This window comes from Clupea harengus, chromosome 24 (genome assembly GCF_900700415.2).
Source record: "Clupea harengus chromosome 24, Ch_v2.0.2, whole genome shotgun sequence".
Classification (NCBI taxonomy): domain Eukaryota; kingdom Metazoa; phylum Chordata; class Actinopteri; order Clupeiformes; family Clupeidae; genus Clupea; species Clupea harengus.
This window is the reverse complement of record NC_045175.1, coordinates 19,955,956-19,976,179: the sequence shown is the minus strand read 5'-3', so window position 1 is coordinate 19,976,179 and position 20,224 is coordinate 19,955,956. Positions and strand designations below refer to the sequence as shown.

The window sequence follows — 20,224 nt, the reverse complement described above, 5'->3', positions numbered from 1 at the left end:
TTGTTCATTCTCTCTCTCTCTCTCTTGTTCATTCTCTCTCTCTCCTCTTGTTCATTCTCTCTCTCTCTCTCCTTCTCTTGTTCATTCTCTCTCTCTCTCTCTTTCTCTTGTTCATTCTCTCTCTCTCTCCTTCTCTTGTTCATTCTCTCTCTCTCCTTCTCTTGTTCATTCTCTCTCTCTCTCTCCTTCTCTTGTTCATTCTCTCTCTCTCTCCTTCTCTTGTTCACTCTCTCTCTCTCTCCTTCTCTTGTTCATTCTCTCTCTCTCCTTCTCTTGTTCATTCTCTCTCTCTCCTTCTCTTGTTCATTCTCTCTCTCTCTTTCCTTCTCTTGTTCATTCTCTCTCTCTCTCTCTTGTTCACTCTCTCTCTCTCCTTCTCTTGTTCATTCTCTCTCTCTCTCTCCTTCTCTTGTTCATTCTCTCTCTCTCTCTCCTTCTCTTGTTCATTCTCTCTCTCTCTTGTTCTCTCTCTCTCTCCTTCTCTTGTTCATTCTCTCTCTCCTTCTCTTGTTCATTCTCTCTCTCTCTCCTTCTCTTGTTCATTCTCTCTCTCTCCTTCTCTTGTTCATTCTCTCTCTCTCTCCTTCTCTTGTTCATTCTCTCTCTCTCTCCTTCTCTTGTTCATTCTCTCTCTCTTGTTCACTCTCTCTCTCTCTCCTTCTCTTGTTCATTCTCTCTCTCTCTCTCCTTCTCTTGTTCATTCTCTCTCTCTCTCCTTCTCTTGTTCATTCTCTCTCTCCTTCTCTTGTTCTCTCTCTCTCCTTCTCTTGTTCATTCTCTCTCTCTCTCCTTCTCTTGTTCATTCTCTCTCTCCTTCTCTTGTTCTCTCTCTCTCTCTCCTTCTCTTGTTCATTCTCTCTCTCTCTTCTTCTCTTGTTCATTCTCTCTCTCTCCCTCTCCTTCACTCACCCATTCTTTCGCTCTTCCTCTGCCTCCTTCTCCACCTCTCTGTTCGTCCCACACTGTCCTGAAGTGTTGAGGTGCCTCAGAGCAACACACATATCCATAAAAAAACACATTCTCACACACTTATCCACAAACACACACACACACATACACACACACACACACACACACACACACACACACTCACAAACATACCTACAAACACACATACACACTCACAAACATATCCACAAACACACACACATATCCACAGAAAACACAAACACACACACACATTTGCATAAAAATACACTCTCACACATACACAACAAAATGAATCACACACTTCTCACACACATACTGTATCTACGAAAACACACTCTCACATACGTTCTTTTTCTGTCTGTCTGTCTCTCTCTCTCTCTCTCTCTCTCTCTCACACACACACACACACACATACAGAGCCAGCAAAAACACTCAGTGTGCCAAAGTGTGTCAAAGTATGCCAAAATACATGTGCATACTGGTATGTTCACACGCACACACACGCACACACGCACACACGCACACACACACACACTGGCTGTACAAATGGAGTTAAAATCTCACATGATTGCTCTCTTTGCACCCCCCGCCTCTTCTACTGAGGTGAGGAGGTAAGGGAGGGACAAGAGACTGGGGGAGGGAAGGCACAGACCGCCTGCTGCACGATCTGCTGCATCCTCTGTGACATAGTGACATCAGCCCACCAGACGCCCAGGGCTCATTGTGTACGTCAGATAGGCCACCACACACCACTCCAAACACTCAGACTCTGCTGCAGAGTAGACAGACAGACAGACAGACACACAGACAGACAGACAGACAGATAGACAGATAGACTGGGAGATAAGCCAAGGTACATAGAATATGTGTTACGATCGACAAGTGAGAAATACAAGCATGTAGAGATAGTGAGGCTGCCCGATACGGAAGATGGCATTTTAAAGAGATGAGATTGTCAGATAGATGGGGGGGGCGGGGGAGGATTGGTAGGTAGGTATGGAAGAGAGAAGACTTTGTAGAAAAGACAAAAGATTTAGATGCAGATGGATTGAAAGATATGATACATGAACCGTGCTGAGGGAATGGCAGATGGTGGGAGAGAAAAAAAACAGATGAGGGAACTGGATGTGTTTCGAGATGGAGTACTTCCCCACCGTCGGATGTTTATGAGATGTATGTCTGTATAGTGTGTAATGCATAGACATATATTAATCTAGAGGCAACCATGGCAACATATGGACTGAATGTGGTTGGGAATGGGGGAGTCATAGCATAGCATTAGTGGCGTACTCTACTATAAGCATGTGTAGTGCCCAGTAGGACCCAGGGTCGAGTCTGGCCTGAGGTCACTTCCTCCCACCCCCCCCCATCACTCCCTCTCCCACTTCATTCCTTTCTGATCCTCACTGTCCTGTCTAAAAAGGGCTGGAGAAGCCACCAAAAAAAATACATTTAAAAAAGTGGTTGGCAGCAATTAAAATAGGAAACAAAACCAGTCCAAACATTTCCTGAAGACGGGGCTCAAAAAAGGACTGAAAATATATATAAAAAAATACTGTAGGCCTAGACGCGATAGTGTCTGTTTTACAACAACCTTCTAGACCACAATTCCATCAAGTCGTCTCCCGACTGTGAACTCCGCCACAGCTGGGCCGACAAGCCTAAGCTTGCCAAGATGTCGGCTTCACTCTTTAACACAGATGGCTGTGGGGTCTAGGGTCTGATTCATCTCAATATTAACCGCTGCCTGAGAGAAGTTATTGTCTTGAAGAAATAGCTTACTTAGGCGTAAAGGCACTTCAATGTAAACATGAAATCCTTCAAATATGAAACCCTGAGAAATACTCTCTTTGTAACCCAAAACAGCGCCATTAACTAAATACCTAGTAGAAGTTAACGTAGGGTTAAGGTATACACTTAAGGTGTCATACTTAAGGAAAAAACCTAAGGTTTTTTAATGCAAACGGCCTCAAAAGGTTACTACAATAAAGTAGTCGCTCCTGCAATGGGCTAGCAAGGCGCTAACAACACCAGTATAATGGGTTTAAAGACGCAGACTGGCTGCTATTCCAAAGGAGCACAAGTAGGCTACTGATGATATATATCTCTATTGTAAGTCACTTTGGTTAAAAGTATCTGCAAAATGGATATATATAAAAAAGTTAAAATATTTTTTTTTTTTAAAGCTCTGATCTGGTGTGGAGCTTTAAAATATATAGTTAGGGGAAGATTTTAAGGAGGTTTGCACAACCGGCCCGAACTCTAGAATGAACCCGTCCCTGCTTTGATGAGGAGCTATAAGTAAGCTACTATGTGGGCACTGTCACATGTCCGCCCCCCCCCCCCCCACACACACACACACACACGTCGAACAGCTCCTGTAGAGCTACTCTCCAAAAACACACAGAGGCGTAGCTCTTGTCACCCGTGCGGTCGTCTGTCACACCTGCCAACACTCGTTTGCTCTCTTCTGTTGGCCTGGCCTGAAACAGGCTTAGCTTTGCCATGGAGGCGCCCGTGGCAACAAAAGGCCTGTTTAAATGCCTGGCAGTGAACGGGGGGCTGAAATCTTCATTAAAACCTTCACAAAGATAAGACAGAAAACCATGGAATTAGTTTGTCTATATTAGAAAGCAAAAAAAGGTAGAGGGAAACAGTACATTTGCAAGCCCTGTTTTCAGAGCTGTTTAATGTTTGGGGATGGGAGGGGGGAGCTTTGTTTTATTAACCACGGCTAATTTATAGCTATTTGCAAAACCCGAGCAAATATACATCAACAGCATAAATATGTCTGGAATCGAGAGGTTTGTATGGCTGTTCTTTGCTTCAGAGCAATGATCTGTCTATTGAGGGATCTAAAGGGGAGAAAAAAGCCCTTTCTGAAACCCAGGGATATTGGGCTATCATAATAGAATTATTTGATTGAAAGTGAAGGAGAAAAAAAAAAGCTGCTGCCTTTTTTTGCTCGGGCCACATAAAAGACTGTCACAAAACGTGCGCTGGGGTCCTGCTGACGTCCTTTGAGTCGCCTGAATATCTGCCCGGCTAATATTCCCAGAAACTCAGTGGATTAGTCTCAGTGGATTAAGAGGTTTACCTCCTGCTGGTTATTCAAATATTGTTTTGCTGTTATTGTTATAAAACTGCTCTCGCGCTCTCTTTCTCTCTCTGAAGCTGTTAGCTCAGGCTCTTTCTCTATGACCCCCCCCCCCCCCCCCCCACACACACACACACACACACTTTATTCTGTAACCCAAAGATTCCCACTCGATACTCTCTGGGAGAAGAATAAAGCTGCAGGGAGAGAATGAAGACAGGAGGCCGCTAATGGGACGCCTCAGTTCTCCGTGGGCAGAGAATCAAAAGTTCAACGCGCAAGTTCACCATCGGCAGAAACTGAGCACACAAAAAAAAAAACTCGTCATTTTCTTTGAGACATTAAGCCTCCTCTCTCTCTCTCCCTCCCTCTGTCTGTCTCTCTCATTCTCTCTCTCTCTCTCTCTTTCTCACACACACACACACACACACACACACACACACACACACACAGTATCTCCATCTCTTTTTGCTATGCAGTCAAAGCAATTGATGTGGCGCCTTTGAAATCAAAAGAGAATAGCCTTCACCCAGGCTCAGGCCTATCATGAAAGAAAAGAAAAAAATAATCTGGGTGGCGGGGGTGGAGAACAGACGCCAGACGCCGGTTCTCCGAATCCCGGCGAGAGAATGCTAACGCAGCTTTGAGGACGGTGCACCTACCGAAACTCGTGTGATCCAGCTCCTCGTCCAGTTCTTCAAAGACCGCGGAACCGTCTTTCCCGAAGAGGACTCGGCGGCCATCTTTGATCGTCTATGGGCCTCCTCCTGTGTTTGCCTCCCTCTCGCTCTCTCTCTCTCTCGCTCTCTTTCTCACTCTCTCTCTGTCCTCTTCTCATCCATCTTCTTTTTCTCGGTTTCCTTCCCATCAAGCCGATTTCCCTCCGTCCGTCCCCTGGAGTCGGACTGAATGACAGCTATTGCAACGATGCTAGTGCAACGGACACCCCCCCCCAAAAAACGTAGATCCCCCAGACCTCTACATGGGGGGGGGGGCGGAGAGAATGACACATCAAATGTGTGTGTGTGTGTGTGTTGGGGGCGGGGGGGGGCACAAATATGGCGTGTGCTGTCACCTCCCTTATGTCCCACATGTTCCGATTAATAGGATTTAGTTGGACTTGATCCATTTGAGCCCAAATGCTGTTCTGTGTGTGGAGCGCGAAGGTACTAACCAATACATACACACACACATAAATGAATGCCCGTTGTAACTACCCAATAACAACAACAACAACAACAACAACAAAAAGGGGAAGGAACAAAAAAAACCTGCAGTGTCCATGGCTGAGTTCTCCTCCAAAGTAAAGACAAGGAAAACTGCAGAATCCAAGGCGATCCCGTGACCACAGATGGGTGTCGGTATCACAGCTGGACGTCCCCTTAGTGATACAGCCGCCTTTGTGCGTCCAGTGGACAACAGACTGGGTGTTGGGGGGGGGGGGGGTTGGGGGTATTCTTACATGATCTCTCCCCCCTACTGCTAACCACAGCTCCTGACGGCCTCCAACCTTCATCGTCACGCTTCCTCTTCTTCGTCAGTACTTGTTTGTCTGTAACGTCACCGCGGCGATTCAAGAACTAGCGTCCGCGCTAATCCTGTTTAAAGATTTTGCCGTTTGTTTCACAGTACGCGGATCTCTGGGTGTGGATGCAGATGTCTTGGAGACAACGAGCGAGGAAGTGATGTCAGGCGAGACGAGTCACAATAGCTGGCGCCACACCTAGCATTGGCGGCTGGTGAGATTACGGCTCTTTTGCTATGACCATCTTCCGAGGCTCCAGTAGCCCATGGTAACACCCTCAGCATCATTTATACCGTCAATATTTGCTGAGACATTTCAGCTTGGATTCCTCAAGGTTCTGGTTCTGGATTTCCTGGTCCACTAGCATCACAAGCATCCTCTTCCGATGGTGTTGCTGTTGTTGAGGGTTTCTGGAAGCTGATTGGCTAAGAGAGAGGAAGTGACCAGAAGAGGGTGCTGAGGAGAGAGCTCTGTTGTATCCATAGCAACCCCAACTCATTACCTGGAGAAGATGCCTGTGGTATGACTCACTCAGATTGAAAATATTTTTGCTTATTTATTTATAGTTATTGTTGTTGTTGTTGTTGTTGCTACCTCAAAAAGAGGTGATATTCTGAGTAGACACTCTGTTGGTCTGCATGGCTGTAAAAATATATATATTTTTTTAACTTTTTTTTTCATGCCGTTTCAATTTACTGGCCATTTTACCATGGAATGGTCACCTGATTTACACTGACGTCTCCAGTAACACACCCCACCTTAAATATAATCTTCATGTCATCGCGCTCGCCATCATAAAATAAGTGCAGTTATTACCCACAACATCACATTTTATTACTCTCCATAACAGGAGAGACTGCATTTCAGGCTGTTTTCGTTTTGGGTCCATCAGTGTTGCACTGACCTGTCACTGTGGATGCAAGAGTAAACGTAAACATAAACGTAAACATCAACATCAACATCAACATAAACATAAACATTGGGCTCATAAAGGGACAGAAGGAGTATCACTGCAGCACTGGCCTGCAGTACTGCGCTAGTACCACACTGGCTGGAGAAGCCAAACACTCTCAATGAGGGGCTTGTAACTGGGACATTTTCTTTGCCTGTTTGCTTGCTTGCTTGCTTGTTTCTTTGATATGCACGTCCCTGTCTTGCCTGTTAGTTATTACAAGGGAGAGACAAACATTTTACAGCTATCATTTGTTTAATTCTTCTCCTTAATTTAAAAAAAAAAATGATTTGTATTATTTGTTGTGTGTTTGTAATTGAAACAGTAGAGGCGTTTGATTAAAATGGCTGCAGATATGCAAACAGGACGTGGAAATAAATCAAAAGCCATAATGAGAGGAGCGGTTAATGAGGAAAGAAGAAGAGACCATTACTCAGGGCTGGTGTGTGTGACGGTAAATTACATTGTTACCTTTCATCAGCATTTTATGCTTAAATTAGGAGAGTCAGACTTGGATATACTCAAACGCACGCACTCTCACACACACACACACACGCTGAACGGACACACACACTCACACACGGAATAGACAATGAAATGTTTGCAAACAATACAAAGCAACATACACCCACGCATTCACTCTTAAATCACTTGAGGTAAATGTAGCAGGCTTGCCTGTGTCTGTGAGTGTGTGCATTTGACAGGATTTGTCTTCCTGATGTTTTTTTTTTTTAAATATTGTAATTGTTACTTTCGGTACAGTACAGCGTTTACTGTTGTTTAAATTTTACATAAATGTAAACTTCTTTCCATTAAACCTTTGTTAGCAAATATTTCTACTGTTGTACACACACACACACACACACACATGTACATTATACCTCTTCCTGGCAAAATCTTATCCACACACGCTCCACACATGCACATACACCCATGTGCACCACACACACACACACGCACACGCACACGCACACGCACACGCACACGCACACGCACACGCACGCACACAGGCTACATATTACTGTAGGGCATTTGCAAATTCATAGCTTTGCTACACATATATCATATTCATGCTCTTCCTAATTATATCTCTCTCTCTCTCTCTCTCTCTCTTACACACACAAACACACTTAGACACACACACACAAAAACAGGCACACACACAAAAAAAACACACTCACACACACACACGCACACACACCTCGTGTGCTGTAAACTATAAACAGTCAATCTGATGATGCTGCAGGAACCTGCCTCCACTCCCTCCCCCGTGACCTGCCTGCCACCCTAATATATTACCATAATAGTGTGCTCTACCCGGGAATTAGAGTCCACATGTGTGTGTGTGTGAGTGTGTGAGTGTGAGTGCGCGTGTGGAAGAGTGAGAGACAGACGGTGACAGAGAGAGTATATACATATTTTACATATTATATTGTGTATGTGTGTATGTCTGTATATGTGTGTGTGTGTGTGTGTGTGTGTGTGTGTGTGTGTGTGTGTGTGTGTGTGGGTGTGTGTGTGCGTACATACGTGTGTGAGTGCATGCGTGAGTGTGCGTGTGTGTGTGTGAGTGAGTGTGAGTGTGAGTGTGTGTGTACATACGTGCATGTGTGTGTGTGTGTGTGTGTGTGTGTGTGTGTGTGTGTGTGTGTGTGTGTACGTGTGTGTGTGTGTGTGTGTGTACGAGTGTGTGTATGTGAGTGCACGTGAGTGCACGTGTGTGTGTGTGTGTGTGTGTGTGTGTGTGTGTGTGTGTGTGTGTGTGTGTGTGTGTGTGTGTGTGTGTGTACGTGTGTGTGTGTGTGTGTGTACGTGTGTGTGTATGTTTGTCCATTAGCATCTCCCCAGGGTAGGACACCATTTGGCCCCGCAATGACATGGAAATGATCAGCTCTGAAACTTATGCTGTCAGAATAACAAGGAACAAATGTCAAGGTCAGACCTCCAGTCAGGCGCTCTCTCTCATTCTTTCTCACACACCCACACACCCACACTCACACTCACACACCCACACTCACACACACACACACACACACATGCACTGTCTCTCTCTCTCTTTGCACTTCACTTTTGGCAGCATAAAGAACTTGTCAAAAGTAGAAGTAAATCTGGAACACAGCTATGCGATGCAAAAGATGATTTGACAATTGAAACCAAAAATAAGTATAACAACAACAACAACAACACTTCATTTTAAATATTTCCAGTTTCCTATTGTATATGTTGTTTATGTTTTAGCCTGTAGATTTTTGTATTCTGTTTTATGTAGATTTATGTTTTAGGCTATATATTTTTTTGCTATTTTACTGTTTTAGGCTATATATTTTCTGGGGTCCATGCTGCTGTGTACAGGTTGTGTTAAGAAACTGGCGACTGCCAGATAGAGTAACTGATAGAAATATGCCCATTGCAGCTGATGGTGTGTGTCCACTCAATCACAACCCACATACTGATATGAATCATTTACAATACACTCACATACAGGCACAATCAATACAGACAAATCATTCTAACACACACACACACACACACACACAGAGAGAGAGAGAGAGAGAGAGAGAGAGAGAGAGAGAGAGAGACTCACTCAGTTTTAATAGTCTACAGTAACCCCTAAACTCAAATCAGAATTGTCTACCCGGCACTATTTATATTTACATTCAGCCACAGGGCACAAATAAACTAAACGAAAAATATAATAGAAGAAAAAAAAAAGTGGTAACATCCAATCAATTTGAGCGATGCCCAACACCTGGCGAGTTACCCCGGTGACGGTATGTAATGACAACAAGAAGCGCTGTAAACCGCTGATAAGAGTTTCTCATTAAACCGCTGTAGTGCTGTAGCGGCCAGTATGGAGTACTCATTATAAGACGGCTCCTCCTGGAAAATAAATAAATAAACAAACAAAAAAAAAATACAGTGGAGGACACAGAAGGACCACGCGAGGTGAAATTGTGAGCAGGCAAAGCACACAATTACTACGGAGTACCGTCAGCATTGGGAGGAAATTAAGCTAATGTTTCCATCGGAGAGGGGTTGACGCCCTGAACCCAATCCAGCAAGTTCAGCTGGATATTAAATGATGCCAAAGCCCTTAATTTGCCAGTAGCCTGGACCATAAGCTGCACTAAAATTGTAATTCTCATTATAATAAATTAGTAAGCTACTGTAAAAACAGGCCTATTTTCATTCCCAGGACAAAACAATGCTGTTCTTTAATTTTGATTTTAATTAATTTACCACTAATCTCCGTTTGTATGCAAGCCAGCGAATTGGCAATTTAAAAGAGAAGTCTGTGCACATTAGTACAATAGGTTAGGCTAAACTATATCCTAACCAATGCATAGGCTCACTGTATATATACATAAACAGGCTCACATAATACACTCGCTCACAATGTAGCCAATGCCTGACTGAACTCGTTGCATTTTCGACCAGTGCCTAATCGCTGGGAGTATTGGACCCCAATATGCCACTAATGACACAATTAAGACCCCGGAGACCCGGGCATTATCTACTGTGTCTACCGACCATAAAGGTCACCGGTGACGCCTCTAAATTAATGCAAATCCGGTCCCGCGGGAGCCCGCGAGGAGGCGCGGGTATCATTGTTTCAAATGCCCGCGACCTTTTCCACAAGCACAACTCCCCGGTGAGAGTGACTGACAGGTCTACTGGTGAGATGCCAAGGACTCCAGGGGGTGGAAGAGAACGTGGGATACAGGGCAATTATGTGTGTTTAGCCGGGTAAAGAAGTGATAGGGTAGGCTAGCCTACACATACGTGTGTTAGGCTACTGGACGCTTATCGCCTATTAGTAGACTAAGTTTTTCTAAAAATGCCACAACTTTAGGCCGTACATTTCTCTCCCCCGCCACTTGATCTGACAGTTTGTCCGTCGTCTATCTTTGAACAACATAACGCATTAATGAGGACCGATTTAGGCTACACATTCGTATGACATCCAGAAGACAGGTAGACCGCACAAGAGGGCTAGGCTGCCAGCTTAGTGGCCACACACACAAAAACCGGCCGCATCTAGCATGGTCTCGCCTACCTGACAATTTTAATGGCTTGGCAGAGGCTGATTGTCACCGTCTCCGAAGAGAAAGGCGCGCGCGGCCGCCTCTCAGGAGTCATTAGAATTCTCATTTAGTCCGGTTAATGTCAAACCGGGGCGTCGGTGACGGGAAACGGTCTAATTCGTGGCTTGGCAGAATACCCCAAAGAGACTATAATGACGGACGGGTCATGGCATAGTGTAGGCCTCCATTCCCAGGTAATTAACAGTAATGAGTACCCCAAAAAGTTAAATTCTTGCGCAAACGAGGACAATGTTGTCCAGTTAGACCAGCACTGCCGCTCTAAAACTCTGCTAGTTTGTAGCCAAAAAAACAAACTGCAACGCCAAGCGAGAATGTGGCAGGGAAATTGATGAGCTCTGACATTGGAGGATGGAGCAGTGAAAGACCCCCCTCAACTTCACCTGCCTTCCAGTGAAAACTACACAGCCTGTAATATGTTACTCACATGTTACTTTGGCAGATGCTTTCATCCAAAGTCATTGAAAAGTAGCTTCTGCGCAGTAGGACACAGTTGGAGTAAGACCTAAGTAGGCCTACTTAATTCTATTCTCTAAATATGAACTCTATTCAAGAAGAATCTTGATTTAGTTTGCAAAAGAGAGATCCCTCATGCAAGTCTGCTTAAGTGATTTAGTTTTTTTCAGCATTCGATCCATTGGGTTACTACAGGCTAGATTCCAACTGAATATAGTGAATTTATAGGACCAAACTACATAATTCATCTCTACCTTTTTATTTTATAGAAACAGCTCATATTGTTCAGAACAATTTAAATATTTGAATGAATAAAATATAGGCCTACATTTTATTCTGGAGAGTGAATCATTTTCACACGCCCAGCCAAGTAAAAAAGCCAGCTGGAAAAAGGCCGAAATATAGGCCGTCGCTGGATTTGACCGATATAAAGCTTCAAGGTTATCTAAAGTTATTTCTGTTCTCAAATAAAATAAAATGACCAAAAGATTTAAGAGCCTTTAAAATCTCTCATATGAAGCACAAACTTCTATAAGTCTACACTGTGTAATCTGCACATCAGCCCTTACAACCTTATAAGTCTACAGAGTGTAGTCTGCACATCAGCCCTTACAACCTTATAAGCCTACACTGTGTAGTCTGCACATCAGCCCTTACAACCTTATAAGTCCACACTGTGTAGTATGCACAGCAGCCCTTAGAACCTTATAAGTCCACACTGTGTAGTCTGCACATCAGCCCTTACAACCTCATAAGTCTACACTGTGTAGTATGCACAGCAGCAATCACCCGGTCAATTGACTGCCCAAGGACACCATCTACTGGCACAAACTAGCACACAGGACAGAAAACCAAATAACTGTCTCTAAAGAATTTTTTTGTACTTAAAAAGCTGACCGTTTAAAAAAAAGATATGCCATTTAATAGTTGTTATTTTAGTTCTGCTATTAAACTTATGTATGGTGACATATTTGTATGAGGACTGCTATTGGATGTTAACAGTTCCTCACAACCGACCAAAGTCCTATAACAACTGAGCTAGAATGAACCATTGTTGAGCATTTACCTCAAGTTAAAATACTAGAACTAGCACACAAAAGACAGGAAAGAAAACAAAATAACGGTCTCTAAAGAATGTGTTTATTTTAAAAACCTGACTGAAAATGACACACCCTGCATTTTAGTACGGTCATTCAACTACCTGATGTTAAGGGTTCTACACAACAGACCAAAGTCCTGTGACGGCTAAAGTACACTTTACCATTACAAAAATGTAGGTCAAAATACAAGTATTTTCTTAAAGCTAAAAAACAAGACAGTCTTGGAAGAGTCAATTCATATTACTCAGTTTCAAGTGGCCATTTTGTCTTGTTGTTGGTTACAGTTTAAGCAAAACAAGCATTAAATGGTTTAATAGAAAACAAAAGCACACCAGTTAACTTCCCACCCTCCTGTTGTGGCCGACGGCTGTACTCAGCAGGTAGAACACTCAACAAAATACAAATCTAATAAAAAAAATAAAAACAAGCAGACTGGGAAATAAAACAAAACACCTCACACCCAACACAAAATAAAAACCAGGACCAAATCAACAAAATAAAACAATTGGCTACCACAGGGCACTGATGTCCACCAAACGTACCGCACGGGAGCCCAAACCAGAGGTGCATTTCCTGATCGTGCCGGTGCCGGTGCCGGTGCCACCACCTACCACACCATAGTAGTTGCGCAACAACACTTTAGGAAGACCCACCCAGGTCCAGTGGACAACATCCCAGTACACCATCCCCCTGCTCAAGCCCCCAGTCCTCCCTGCCCGAGTCACACACCCCCTGCCCGCCCCCTCACTCGGCCGGGGTTGCGTTCTTCAGATCCCCCTCTGTGTTTCCGTTTCCGGTAGCTTCCGTTCTGGGCCCTGCCGCCTCAGCGCGCTCGCTCGTGCCTTTCGTCTCCGACGGCTCCGGGCCGGTGTCAGAGGACGCTGCCGCTGCTGCTGCGGGGGACGTTTTCGATCCCGGGTTGGGGCCAGCGTCGTCCTTCACCACCTCATGCAGATTGAACTTCCGGAAGAGGATGTAGTCCCGAACGACGCTCACACAGCACACACTCTTGATCACCTGATTGATAAACACAACACACACTCTTAAATCACCTGATCGATACACACAACACAGAGAACACACTATTGATCACCTGATCGATAAACACAACACACACTCTTCATCACCTGATCAATACACACAGCACAGAGAACACACAGTTGATCGCCTGATCGATACACACAACGGAGAGAACACACTCTTGATCACCTGATCAATACACACAGCACACAATGATTAACCAGTATTAATAATGAAGTTTCTAATTCTTATTACCAGCGTTATTTCCATTACTGTTCACTGATTTTGTATTAAGGACACATACATCACGGCCAACGAGAGATGAGAGACTATGCACAGAGATGTTAATCAGATCAACGTTCCAAGTCCCAAGAAACTGAGCTACAGTGGCAATGTAGTAGTTAGAGTAGTTACATTCCTGCAGTGGCAATGTAGTAGTTAGAGTAGTTACATTCCTGCACTTTTTATTCCTTACGTAAAGTAGTATTTTTTTTGTTACACTAGGTCTCTTTTGCCCGTAGCTTGATTGTTTTCTCCTTTGTACGTCGCTTTGGATAAAAGCGTCTGCTAAATGACTAAATGTAAAGTAATGGTCTGAGAGAGAGAGAGAGAGAGAGAGAGAGAGAGAGAGAGAGAGAGAGAGAGAGAGAGAGAGACTTTACCTCCACAATAATGGTGAGCTCAGGATTGGTGAGGTCTACTTTGTTCTTGGGGTTCATCTTCCCTACCAGAGCTGTAGAAATGATGAGAAAGTCACAAGAAAAGGTCCGTCTGAATACACACATCAGTCTGGACACTGCACGAGGGAGAGTGCAAATGTTTCATGTTTACCGTTTTTACCTACTCACCCTCAAAAATTCCCAAGTTTCACCTGTAGCTACCCCCAAACACACACACACACACACCACACACACACACACACACACACACACACACACACACACACACACACACACACACACACTTCCCCTTGCACACGGTCTCCCCCTCACACACTCCCCCTTGCACACTGTCTCACCCTCGCACACTGTCTGCGCGCGCCTGAGGTAAGGGACAGGTCACAGGAGTCGCACTGTCTGGCACAGCAACAGTTGACTTGCGTGGAAGATGGCAGAAGGTGCAGAACCCAGCTTGACCGCAGCAGAGAAAGTGATTGTAACCCCCAAAAATCTAAAGAGTTATGTCTGGAAATGTTTCGGATTTTGGTCAGTTGATTGTAAACTTGTTGAGCCTACAGCTAAACTAGTGTGTGAGCTAAGTCAAGCGAGAGTTAGCTAACCATTCAACAACTAGCAACTTGAGGCTACATCTCCAAAATGTGCACCCAAGTGAATATGGCATAATATGTGGAACTTCAGCGAAACAGCCACGACTGGATACATACTTTGCGCCGTCCGCCACAAGTTCGTTGTCTGCGACACGACAGGAGGCCTGCACGCAAAAATGTATTTCATTCATATGCAAGGACATGAGGCCGATCAGTGTGGTGGATGGGATAGGCTTCAGGGAGTTCTGTGAAGCACTGGAACCGAGGTACCGTATCCCTAGCCGTCACCAACAGAATCGTAGAATTATATAACAGTGTGTGCCTCATTTTATTTTACGTTAACAGAAACATTACTAGTGTGGGCTAGTCGCTACTGTACTGACTGTATATTGCATGAATAAAATAGACTAGATGGTTTGATTATTTGCCGTTTCATGCCAAGGAAAAGTTTCATGTTTACCACAGCCCAGCTCGCTCGGAGCGTTTAATGTCGGTTCTATACTGTAAAACTTCAATTAATGTTAATAATATTTGTTTCAATCACCGAATGAAGCCTGCCATATTTGGGACAAGAATCGCTTGCACGAAACTCTTGATCAGCACTCAGCATTTGTTTATTGTTGTCGTTCATTTAAACCGATATGCGCAGAGAGCGCGACGATGAGGGAGAGAGAGAGAGAGAAAGAAAGAGTGCGTGTGTGCGAGCGAGAGGCCAAGGTCTGCGGTCTTGGCCATTAGTTAATTTACTTATTTTTGTGTAGGTAATATGTTAAAACTTAAATAAATTACCTATACAAGTAGTTATGTCTCGTTGTATTAATTTATCCTGTTATTCACGTGCCTTAATGCGCAACCAGATATTCAAATTTGTTTGAATATGCTGTATGTGTTTTTTTTAAAGGGAATATTCTAACGTCATTTTTGAGCAATTTTGACAGCCCTACCTCACACACACTCCCACACTACCCCTCGCACACTCTCTCACTTTCTAAATCTTTGTCACTAAATTGATCCCATACTGATGTCACACATACACACACACACACAAATAATAACCTCAAGCTGTTTTGTTCAACCCTTTCAGAACCCACACACGTATACGCACCCTCCATCCTGCTACGAGAACACACCCCGAACACACACACCTGCCAAAACCTTACTGTGACTGCTGCCGTATACACAACCCCCTATGGGCTCAAGGGCCTATGGCCTAATTTATGGTCGGCCTTTTACGGAGACACGCAGAGCCACTTGCGTCGTTGCGTACCCCCTCCGTGCACCTCCCAAATGCGTATACATTCTGCCTCTTACTGTGGCTGCTGTTGCGTATACATTCTGCTTCCCTCCTTCTTGTCCCACACCTGCATGGGTCTCTCTCTCCCTCCCTGTCTCTCAATCCCTCCCTCTCCCTGTCTCTCAATCCCTCCCTCTCCTTGTCTCTCAAACCCTCCCTCTCCCTCTCTCAATCCCTCTCTCTCTCTTTCACCTGCCAGGGCCTTGATAACTTCGTCCCTCTTGTTGTGGCTGCTGTTGCGGGCCTTGAAGGCGATCTGGTAGGTGGCCTGGGCGGGCGCCTTGAACCAGGGCTCCAGGAAGTCGTCCAGGTACTTCTCCATGTCCTCGGGGAAGGCCTTGCACGTGCCGCAGACGGGCAGCATGCGCAGGATGACCCTCGTCTTCTTCTTCTTGGTGGCGTGCAGGTCCTGCAGGATGTGGTGCACCAGCTTGTCGGGATCTGGTGGGAGAGGATTGAGGGTAAACAAACATAAATCAAACAAACAAACAAACTAATGACATGAGATATAGAGGATTGTTAAGGCTCCTCAGGTATACAGTATGAAGTGATAGGCCTCCCTGCAATGATGCTGCTACCAAGAAATGAGGCAATAGTCCAAGACACACACACACACACACACACACACACACACACACACACACACACACACACACACACACACACACACACACACACACACACACACACACACACACACACACACACACACACACACACTACAGGATTCAAATTCACAAAAAAAGGAAAGTCTGTTTGGGATGAAAACACATGCAAAGCAAGCAGAAATGAATGGTGATAAGCTTTTCTGTAAAGATACTTTGACCAAGAAACTTTAAAGCAGTAATATAACACGCAGAGACACACACACACACACACCACACACACACCCTGGAGGAGGATGGAGGAGAGACACACTTTCCTTTCCTGCCCTGTCTATAAACCAATAGGTAGCCATGATTGTACTATGGGGCCAGTGCGAGCCAGGGCTTTATTCAAGCCAACCGTGGCTAATGGCCAACCGGGGATAATAATAAAGTCTGGATTCCATGTTTGTAACACGGGTCAAGCTCACTTTTTTGTTCATTTCTAATCCTAAATTGTAATGGGTAGGACCCTGTCCTCGAACTGTCTCCGCTTTTATGCCACTGTATGTTTGACGTCATTAACAATTTATCGATCTAGAGAAAATAGACATTTATATCGTTAACGCAGACACAATTGCCTCCATTTTCTATGAAAGTTATTTGGTAACGTGTAGGTTATTTGATATTGACTAGTTAACGTCTTTTGCCGATTAACCTCTCATAGCCGATTCCAATAACCCCGCCTTACACCTTGACACCGCCTCAAGCACCAGTTAGCCCTGCTTGGCCCAAGGGTAATCAACAGGCCAAAAGCCCATGGCCTCCAGCCCTGAGTAGCTACAATGGACACGCAACTGGCCTTGGCCTGCACTAGCTTGCCAAGATTTGGCCCGATGCTGGAAACACTGCTAATGATTTTAAGACGACAGTCCAAAACACAAACAGGCACAGAGACAGAGACAGAGACAGAGACAGAGACAGACACACACACACACTCCTGGTTCCTTTCCCAAGATGAACACATTGTCCCTCACCTAGGTTCTGTGTGCGGATAAACACCACGTTGTTGGCTCCGCTGTCCATGGCCTGGAAGCGCCTCTTGCCCTTCTTGGTGGACTCGCGCATCTGCGTCACCTCCTTCTTCAGGGCTGCTTCAGCGTCATCTTCATCCTCTTTCTCGTCTTCCTCGCTGCCGCTCTCCTCCCTTTCAGAAAACTGTGCGAACAACCGCATCATAGTCAATCAATCATAGATTTTTAGGGCTACCTGCAGCCTTACAAACCAGAAAGGCTTTATTTTAAGGATTATCATATGGGAACATGTTACCATCCCCTTCTGTAAACTGTCAATTTATTTTAGTCTCTCTGTTTATCACGCTCTCCTTCTCACTCTTCGTTTTGCAATCTCACATTTGTTAATCTAGTCTCGGTTTATCACTCCTTGTTTCTGTCTCCTTTAGGGTTCTGCATGTTTTTAAGGGAACAGATGATTCGACACATTGCAATTTACTGCACGGACTATGTGTCTGAATTAGCTAAAAGTTTTTGTATGACCAGACACAAAACAGATGTGGCACCGTTTCTTACTTTCTCCGGACCGTAGAGGTTCTCTGCATACTCGTTGAGAAGGTTGTAGGCCTCCGCGGTGCATTTCCGCTCGTTCAGGTTACAGGTGATAAGGATGCCTTTCATGCCCACCTCTAGCTCCCGTGCAATTCTCTGTTTCTTGTACCTTGGGGCCCCGTAGTGTTTTCTGGTCCTTTTCTTTGAATCTGCAGCTTCTGACATCTTGACGCCGAGCTCTGTAGCTAGCCTATTCCTTTACAGAAAAGTTGATGGATTCGCAGCCGCTGTTTTACTAGCGTTTTTCTTGATACAGTTGCTACAACCTTGATTTAGCAAGCTCCGCTATGTTGCTAAACTGAAATAAACAAATCGGACAACTGCAAAAACGTCTTGGACGATAAATGAAGGACGTTATGATAAAGATAATACGACAGACGTTTGTAATGTAATTTGCAACCAGAAAGCGTTAGCTAACATAACCAGGCTGAGCTGGTTAGCGTTCAAACCGTTTGGTACTACACACAGGGAATACAACTAAGCAATGCTGTGTGGAAACATTTCATACAAAACATAGCTGCAATAAAGAAAGCGGCAGCATTTAAAGCGTTTTAGATATATAGCTTACGTTTGAAAGACAACCAACCTGAAACTGTGACACGTGTTTGTGTTGTGGGGGGAGAGTGTAGCCTGTAACGTTTCACAGGTCTGTTACAATCCAAGCTAACTGCACATGCCTCATTCATGCTATTTCATGTTATGACGCGATTGGTGGGCGGAAGTCAAGCGCTACGGATAGCCTTTAGGGTCAATCTCTTCAACTCACGCGCCTTTCGTTTATGATTCATGATTTAACACGCGTCCAAAACCACTCCATTCTCTGTGATGTTCAGTGTGTTCTGTGAAGTCATGTCATGACTATCCATAACTGGAAATATCTCCATCTACAATTATAATTATAGGTTCTTCTTTCCTCTAGGAAGGCTAATTAGCAATGCACAGCAATCATTCCTGCATGTCGGAAGGTTGATTATCAGTGCACTGAAAGCACATCCACACCTTGTCAAATATGGAGAGAGATATGTCTCAAAAGTATTCGTAAATGCAAGTACCATGATCCACAAATGTTTCACGATTTACAAAATACTTTACATTTCGTGTGTAAGATACTTTCTTACCACAAAGTTTTGCTCCATTTTCGACAGGATTTTCTACATTTTAAGGGTTTGAAGTGTGGTGAAAAGTTATTACTTACTTATGCACATAATATATTGAAAGGAATTATTTCTATATCCAAAATGTATCGGAGACTCAGTCAGATTGTGATGAATAACCAAGTCCAGGTTTATTCTTTCAATGATTTACACCAGAGGAGGAGAGAGACCTAGATTTCACTGAGTGTGTTCACCTAAATCGCTTTCACTGTCTGTCTTTTGGGAAACCACAGAATATAAGCTGTTTGCATGCAAGGGTGGGTGGATCCCTAAATGCTAATTAACACTTGGGAGTCACCGGGTCTCGGGCCCCATTTGCTCGAGAACACAGAGGTGTCAGGGCTCCAGCAACAATCAAAGGCTCAAGGTCTTTACATGAGGTTGAGGAAAGACATGTGGTCAGAATACACATGTTAATCTTTCCACTTCCCACGTTCTCCAAATACCACTAAAGTTTACCACTAGGAATGAGATATATTAAATTATTGACTATGGAATATATTTAATAAACTAACCCTTAATTCCTAATTCCTTCAATATCTGAAATTAAATGAAATGACAGATGCTTAGGGCCATGAGTGGTTGTAGAAATAAACTAAACATATAATCTTGATTTCTTTAGAACGGTGTGATATTAACCTTTTCCTTGTTTTTCAATTGTTTAGAAAAGAAACAAGTACAAGCTGGCTGCAATCTCTTCAGAGGGAAGGAAAGCCAGGAAGGACAAAGGGGAGAAGAGGACTTGGATGAGCTAAGCAAGAGGTTGATCTGGTCAGTCCCCAACCTGTTATACTTATGCATCAACAGCTTTTGTCACAGTAATCTTTAGCCAAGCTCTTCCAAATGCACTGACAAATTAGTAAAATAAGAGTTTTAAAAAAAAAGTACTGCTGTGAACGTGATTTTCTGGACAGAATATTTGTAAATATTGAAGTGGTATAAATGTAGAGCCGTTTTGCAAAGCCACTGCCTACACCACATTGCGTTGCCAGGACACTTCACCCTCTGCATTAAAGTACGTGCAGAAATTCTCCCTGGAGCGGATGGCTTCTCGGGCAGCATTGTTGCTGCCGGTTCTGGGAGCATCCAGCAGTGCAGTGGACTCCCCCTCCATGGT

General features: G+C 44.2%; 1 protein-coding gene across 3 annotated transcripts; it reads right to left on the bottom strand.

The window, feature by feature from the left end:
• Positions 1–12,181: 12,181 nt before the first annotated feature.
• On the bottom strand, positions 12,182–18,664 carry thumpd1 (THUMP domain containing 1). Of its 3 annotated transcripts, none has more exons than XM_012820145.3 (6): positions 18,540–18,664; positions 17,918–18,149; positions 17,366–17,546; positions 15,937–16,185; positions 13,846–13,916; positions 12,182–13,180 (listed from the first exon to the last, which is right to left on the bottom strand). In XM_012820145.3, exons 2-6 carry the CDS (start codon positions 18,116–18,118, stop codon positions 12,908–12,910), a joined length of 975 nt encoding a protein of 324 aa, XP_012675599.2. In that variant the 5' UTR covers positions 18,119–18,149; positions 18,540–18,664; the 3' UTR covers positions 12,182–12,907. The 3 variants fall into 3 exon arrangements, with proteins under 3 accessions (XP_012675599.2, XP_031418361.1, XP_031418359.1); XM_031562501.2 differs by having other exon boundaries at positions 18,522–18,634; XM_031562499.2 differs by lacking the exon at positions 18,540–18,664 and having other exon boundaries at positions 17,918–18,448.
• Positions 18,665–20,224: the final 1,560 nt, after the last annotated feature.

Coding starts and splice junctions, on each gene's coding strand:
- thumpd1 (XM_012820145.3), bottom strand. CDS start 18,118: ATGTCAGAAGCTGCAGATTCAAAGAAAAGGACCAGAAAACACTACGGG. Junction 16,186..17,365: donor TATCCGCACACAGAACCTAG/GTGAGGGACAAT, acceptor CTCTCCCACCAG/ATCCCGACAAGCTGGTGCAC. Junction 13,917..15,936: donor AGTTATCAAGGCCCTGGCAG/GTGAAAGAGAGA, acceptor TCATTTCTACAG/CTCTGGTAGGGAAGATGAAC.